The following is a 7,451-nucleotide window of genomic DNA, read 5'->3' as shown; positions in this document are numbered from 1 at the left end:
TGTAGATCCTCTTGGCTGTACAGCGTTCGTGATGAAGATTAGAATGTATCCTCCTTATTTAAAGTTTAAGCACAGAAAGAAACAGAGAGATGGGGTGGGTTAACAACGTTAGTCTTCCTCCATGCTAATGGTTTACATGCCCTTTAACAACTTTAGATTTCCACTCCCTTTCACAAATTTTTAAATGGAGATTCGAGACTATGAAGAACAAATGAAAGGGACTGGAGAGAAAGTAGACGTTGCTGCAGCTATAAAGCTCTTCTCGACAACTCCTACACTCACACTTCTCTTCTTCAACTTTCTTCGATAGACTTCCTTCTATTTTTCAACATTCTTTGGGAGTTTGTTAATCAATTTCCACCATGGATGGCAAGCAGGAGTCTCAGCTTCAGACAGTCAGGTGCCGAACACTGATCTGTTTTATTATACATAATTTGGCATGATACATTCAGTTAAGGATGTTTTGTGGCAAGGCCTTTGACATTCGTTTACTTCGGGCATTTCTAATACAACGTTGTTCATGCTGTGCTTGAGTCGTGGTTTTTACAAACGTGTTAGGGTTTAGAGTTGAGGGTTTTTGCTGCTATTGATGTTTTGGTTCAACTTCGTTTTGCAAGAAGCTATACAGTTTTATTACGGGTTTGAGATCGTGGGGTTTGAATTTTATTTTTAATGGGTTAATGTGTGATCTATATTGAATTGAATCGGATGGTTTCAAAATTAATTTGTTTTGTGCAGTATGTGTGAGTTTTTGAAAGATCTTATTAGGTAAGATCACAGATCTTTCCTGAAAGTTCTACATCTTCTTTATTTTGGATTTTAATAACTTAAATGTCCATCCTATCTCAACTCTTCAGCCATAACTTCACAAAAATAATTAATTTTTGATAATTAATTTACAAAAATGCTTTAACATATCTAACTTCAAAATTTATCCTTATTTTATTTTTACCCTAGGTTAACCAATCTTTGCACTATTCAAAATGAATATATGCTGGTATATCTATTTAGATGATAAAATAGCTAGGGTAAATGTAGTTCATGTAAATCTAAAAGATAAGAGAAAGTATTTGAATATATGATAATATATCTATTTAGATTCTTAAATAGCTAGGGTAAATGTAGTTCATATAAATCTAAAAGATGAGAGAATAATGCTTGTTGGCAGTAAGCATACCCACAAGGATGTTAACTTGTATGCACGGCCTCTTATAAGAATGAAGTCATACAGATCTGCTATGAATGCTTGTTATATAACTTTTCTCTCGTATTTTCATTTGAAAAAGTTAAGCCAGTATGCTCTCATCTTAGATGAAAAGCTTCGTTAAACTTTTTTTTTTGTGTTTCATTTATTAAACTTACACCCTTATCTTCAATTGGTGGTATAATTTGAAGGAATTTTAGGAGTTATTATTGGGAAACATTATGGAATTTTATTAAAATCCTTTTACAAATTTCACTCTACATGTAGCCTCCTTGTGTGGAATTTCGATGAAAGTTGTGTTTTTTGGTGAACCGTTTTCTGAATTTATTTTTTCTGACTAATTTGGATATGATAGATCCAATGGTTACTTCATTGTTTTTAAGTTGTGACAACAAAAAAATTAACGCATATCACTTCAAATCATCTTACATCACATGAGTTTTGAAAGATACATTTCACTTGAAATAAGCTTTATTCCATGTGTTTTGAAATCTATTTGTTTACTTGATTCATATTGATGGAAGGTTTGTTTTAAAATCTACTAGATAGGCCATAGTGAAAATATACATCGTTTAGTGTTACATGCTAAGTGGGTGGCCTCGCTTTGAATAATTTTCAGGCACAAATGTGCAGCATGCTTCAGACAATTTAATAAAGTTGAGCATCTCGTGGACCACATGAGAATTTCTTTTCATTCTGGACATGAACCAACATGTGGGGTCTGCAAAAAGCATTGCCGGTCTTTTGATTCATTGAGGGAACATCTGATTGGTATGGTTCTCTTTATATCCTATCCCGGATTGCATAAATAACTTTTTTTTGTAAATTATCTCAATCTGGTGAGCCTTTGGATTCACAAAGTTATCATCGTACTTTCATGCTTGCTACTTTTTTTTAAAGCTTTGTCGTGTATCCTATCAACATTGAATGTGTGTTCTTGCTTTTTCAACTCATTCATCTTCGTTGCTGTTATAGGTCCCCTGCCAAAAGCTGAATGTGCTGAACATTTTAGCAAAAGAGGATGCAAGCTATGTTTGAACATTTTCAGAAGTGCCCAGGAAGCCGCTTATCATCAAGCAGCATGCCAGTTGCCACCGGCTTCCCTTCCTGTAAGTCTAGTTGAAGGAACCAGAGATATGGAAAGACTCTGCAAACTATAATTTCTTTAATCTCCTTTTAAGTTCTAGAACTCTGATTTAACATGATTATTTCTCAACTAAGTTTTAGCGTTTGATTTCCTTTTAATAGGTTTTGACGATTTGTATAGGAAATTAGCGATTTGTGTAGGAAATCAAGCAGTATGATTATTTTAATCATTTGAGATTGATACGCATTGGTATGCCCAGGGAAATATAAACCAATAGGCAAGAGAACCTCCAAATTTCAGCGCTCTGAACCATGGTACAACGTACATTTTCATAATATTTCTACGAGCCATAACTAAATAAATTAGGTTTAAAATAGGGGGTTATATGTACGAAATGCTGAAGAGCATACCGTCCAAGCTTGCAGTGCATTTTGCTTCTCTCAGTCGAACAAAATGTTTGAAAATCTTCCCTTGCACTCATTTCTATTTCTAAGGATCAGAGGAATGAGCGAAAGGGGACCGCTTTGATTGATAGATTTAGTTTTGTGAAAGGTTCTAAAGCTTAGAGAACGTTGTGTCTATTGTGAGATCTTGGTCTAAAATAGCAAGTATCTAGTTTTGGCGTACTGACATGGTATAGTTCGAGCTTTATGTCATATAACTTGGATGACAAGGTCTAACAGTGTAGGTAAGTCTGTTGGGTGCGGTCTGTTGTCCTTCTTTCTATCATGGTTCCAATCTTATGCTAAGAAGGTTTGTCTATATAATGTTATTATCTAACAAGTTTGTCTACTTAATGTTATTATCTATTTTGACTCATAGAATTAATAATGGGATTATCTACCTTTACTCCTCGGATTAGGAGATAAATATTTTTCTTGTAAGTAGCTAATAACAGATTGGTATAGTTAACCAAAAAAAATTGGATCATAATACATGGATTTTTATTTTTATTAGATGGGCTTAAAAGCTTGGATTACAAGTACATGGATTTTGATTTTTTATGAGATGGGCTTATATTAATGTACATTGAACGTATGCAATGAAATGCGCATATGGCAGAACAACCATAATCGGTTTCAATTTACTTATATGTATAAAGTTCACTTAAAACCACTAAACCTTTTGAAAGATTGCAAGTCACGAGGCCCAAGTCATAGCTTCTGTGAACATTAATAAAATTCGTCATTGCAGGCTGGTGGATCCGTTTCTTTGGTGAATAAACGAATTCAAGCCGAAAACAGCAGAACATCAGTTTCAGCTGTCTCACTAAGTTGTGAGATGGTTGGTGGTGAACAGGATGGTTCACTTGATCTTTGTGCCAAAATCTGTTTGATTGATGAAGAAGAAAAATTGCTTTTCTATACATACGTGAAGCCACAGCATACAGTTACAAATTACAGGTAGTTCTCATTTATGAGGTTGGCATTTAATATTTGATGAAGAAAAACTGCTTTCTATAGATACTGAAGCCACAGCTTCCGGTTACAAATTACATTACATGTAGAGTTTACTTAGTAAGTTGGCATTGAATATTTGATTTAATTTTCCTTCAGAACTTCATTGTTTGCTAAGTGGCATCAAGGGTAATAACTAATAAGTCATGGTCTCCAAAGGTATGATATAAGTGGCATCAAACCTGAGCATCTGAAAAGTGCGATGCCGCTGAAGCAAGTGCAAGAAACAGTTCGCCAAATATTATACAATGGGGAAGTAATTTGGCGGGCACAAGGCAAGGGAGGAAGGGCAAGGCTTCTCGTGGGTCACAACTTAGATCACGTTTTACAGTGTTTGGAAATGGAATACCCCGCTCATCTAATCAGGTCTCTTTATTTTTCTCAATAATTGAGTTTTAATTTTACCCTTTTTGATCACTCGATGCTCAAGCTATTTGATTTTTTTGTAATAATCTTCAGAGATACTACTAAGTACCCACCACTGGTGAAAACAAACAAAGCAAGCAACTCACTCAACAACCTCACTGAAGCATTTCTAGGGTAAGGTTATCTCTCCATCTCTCGGTGTTCTATGACACCATATGACTATTGCTCTTAATTGGTAGGAACATCAAATTAAAACAATAAGCGTGAAGTTCATAGGATATGATTTTCCCACAGGTATGAAATACAAAGGGGTACTGCACATGAACCTTACGAGGATTGCGTGGCAGCAATGCGCCTGTACAAGAAGTTAAGATCGCAACGCCATTCATGCGAGGAGGACAGTGGAAAGGGATCAGTTCATGATAACTGGACAAATAACAATAATCCCTTTACTGTTTGGAAACAAACAGATTTAGAAGCGATGACACCAGATGCTTTACTTAAACTTTCTCGCTCTGACTACTATTGCTGGTGCTTAGATGCACCACAGCAACCATAGTGTTGTAATATTATATTTTTGGTTCTGGTCATCTGAAAATTTCTGGCGTCCTATTAAAATGGCCAACCCAGTTTCAAGGTTCCTTTGAAGTAATTTACACCCTTTCATCATTTAGCTTTTGACATTTTCCTACTAGCACTTTTATAGAGCTAAAATTCTTGATATATTTTGAACTTTGCATGGGATATAATTTAACTTTTGGCCTTTCGATTTACGTTTTCCGAAAAATACACTTTGCATGGGACATAGTCCAGTGATGTAATCAGAAAAGCAATGGGCAATTAGGTTATGTATAGGGCGTCCAATGTAGACTGAAGGTGCATTACCTCAATCAAATTCTTTCAGAGTAGAATTGTTATTAACATTCATATCCAACTAAAAATGTATCTGTAAAATATTCTTGGTGGGGAGAACCGAAGTTTGAACTTTATTCCATAACGCCACAAAATTAGTCAGGCGAGACACGGTAAGAGTTCACCCATAAAAAAAATGGGTTAAGGTATAAATCAATAAACCAGATCGCCAAAACATGGACTGAGGGAACTTGATACAAGTGTGCACCTCCTAAGCATCACAAATTGATTCAACATGGAATACTTAACTGGAAACGAGAAGGAATACATTGTTGGATTATCCATGTTTCCATTCTCTGTTTTAGCTAAATTTAACGTCATGAAAAGATGGATATGATGAAAACAGCAAGCTACGATCCTTACCATTAGGTTGAATTAGTAAATTCCAAGTCTATTAGTGCCGTTGAATCCGCAATGCGTGTGAATGATTTCAGGCAACTCTAATTCTCATGCTATGCATAAGATTGGGTTTCTCACTATTCTTTTAATTCTCTAGCTTAGTTATCTGTTTTGTTGAGCTTCTCATTATTATTCATTATTGGCCCTCTATTCATTATTTCTTGAAAATTCATTACGTCTAATGCATCTTTTTTTCCATCAATCTTCCTTTACATTCCATGTATCCATCTTAATCTATTCTCCTTAATTATTTAATTGACAAACACCTAGTTTTCTATCTATCTTTCATTTTTGGGGACTTAAATGCTATCTATCTAATGACTTTGCTTTTGTAGACTTAAAATGTTATAGGGTGTGCTTATGGCTTTGGCTACCAAGGAAAATTTGGGTCAAGAGGACCTTGGGAAGGATCTTTGGATGTCCTTATGAACCTTGGGAAGGATCTTTGGACGTCCTTATGATGGCATAGGCTAGGGATTCCAGCCAAATGTATTTTGAATAGGCCCCTCAAAAGATTAGGGGTGAAATTGATTGAGTGGAAGAATAATTAAAAAGAGTGAGGGGTGTAATTCATTATATAAATGTGGATTCTAACTTGATAGATTGAATTCCTGACCTAGGAAACTTGTGAGCCACAGACACCAAATATGGGAGGATTTTTGACCTCTACTTGCACATTATAACCTTAATACGTAGACTTCCTCTTGATAGAGATGAAGCCATAGATAAAATCCTTTAGTGCTAGCATAGACTTAGTTAGGTTCAATTATCACTATGGAAATTTTTGCACTCATAATTTGGATATTGGAGGACTTTCTCCTCTAGTGTGTGCCACTCTTCATCACATAGATTAGTTTATTATGCTTAGCAATATAGTAATTTTGGTGTTATCCTTGAGCATTAGTTTCATGCATTTCAAGATGTATAGAGCTTATAGGTTATTCATGAACAATTTTGGAGTTTTACGTGAAGAAGTCCTCCATTGATAACAATGGAGGAGGCCTAGTGTGAGGTAAAGATAACTATGAAAATTAGGAAGATAACAAAGCTAACTTAGTTTATAACTCATAACACTTAGTTCAGTTTCAAATATTCCTACTCGAAAAGACCAACACTAAAAATTGGGTCCTTGCAACATGGAGCTAGAGTTGAAATTATGAATTTCTTAACAATTTAATGAAGGACAAAAAAAATCATAATATACCAAACTTCAAGGATTAGATCCAAGAAATCTCCGTGGATTTGGTTGATCTTTGAATAAGATGTTGCAAAGGTACAAGAAAGGGAAACACTAACAAATTTTCACTTCAGATAAAATAGGTGCTAGCGAATGAGGATAGAGACTTCAAACAAGAAAAACACCATCAACCAACAAACTAACAATGATACTTGTAGTCAAGAACATGCTACAAAACTCATAAAGATGTCTAAAGACTTCCACTATAGCACTGAGAAAACACATTAAATGAAAACAATCAACAAAAACAAAGCAACAAATGAAACTCAAGCCTCAAGGGTTAGCTTAATTGGTTGAGGTCTTGTTATTAAAGCACCTTTCCATTGGGAGGTCACAAGTTCAATTCTCCTCGATGCCCTCGGGGTTGGGCTCTGATTAGTTTGTCTGAGGGGTATGGTCCCTTTGGGTGGACCTACCCTGATTTTCCGTGGAAAAAAAAACTCAATTCAGGGACTAGTGGTAATGAACAACCACTATCACCATCAAATTTCACCCCTTGGAACACAAATGAGGGAGTATTAGTAGTGAAAAAAAAGCCAATTGTTAATGATATGACACAACTGTATGAAGTCAACTAAAAATTGTTCAAATGATGCCATGAACATCTATGGGTCCAACCACATAGATCCTAATGGTCAACATTGATATACTATTGAGACTTTCATGTTGTTTCTAAAATGATGGCATTAGTCCACTATTGTGTTATTCAGAGATAGTAAAAAGATCATTCACAAAAAAAAAATGACACTCAAAATTAGACACAATATTGACAACATGAAACCCTAACAA

General features: G+C 35.1%; 1 protein-coding gene across 1 annotated transcript; it reads left to right on the top strand.

The window, feature by feature from the left end:
* Window positions 1–250: 250 nt before the first annotated feature.
* On the top strand, window positions 251–4,841 carry LOC149169662 (uncharacterized). Its single transcript, XM_089427145.1, has 7 exons — window positions 251–400; window positions 1,824–1,975; window positions 2,180–2,313; window positions 3,486–3,694; window positions 3,908–4,114; window positions 4,208–4,288; window positions 4,409–4,841. Exons 1-7 carry the CDS (start codon window positions 363–365, stop codon window positions 4,671–4,673), a joined length of 1,086 nt encoding a protein of 361 aa, XP_089283271.1. The 5' UTR covers window positions 251–362; the 3' UTR covers window positions 4,674–4,841.
* Window positions 4,842–7,451: the final 2,610 nt, after the last annotated feature.

The sequence above is a fragment of the Pinus tabuliformis genome, chromosome 4_2 (assembly GCF_031772625.1).
Source record: "Pinus tabuliformis cultivar Carrire ecotype Pingquan chromosome 4_2, CPIR1, whole genome shotgun sequence".
NCBI lineage: Eukaryota > Viridiplantae > Streptophyta > Pinopsida > Pinales > Pinaceae > Pinus > Pinus tabuliformis.
This window is presented reverse-complemented; position numbering and strand designations above follow the sequence as displayed.

Bases quoted from the DNA above. Each gene is read 5' to 3' on its own strand.
- LOC149169662 (XM_089427145.1), top strand. From the start codon at position 363: ATGGATGGCAAGCAGGAGTCTCAGCTTCAGACAGTCAG. The intron at 1,976-2,179 runs GTATGGTTCTCT...TTGCTGTTATAG, and splicing joins ATTGAGGGAACATCTGATTG to GTCCCCTGCCAAAAGCTGAA. The intron at 3,695-3,907 runs GTAGTTCTCATT...TGGTCTCCAAAG, and splicing joins CATACAGTTACAAATTACAG to GTATGATATAAGTGGCATCA.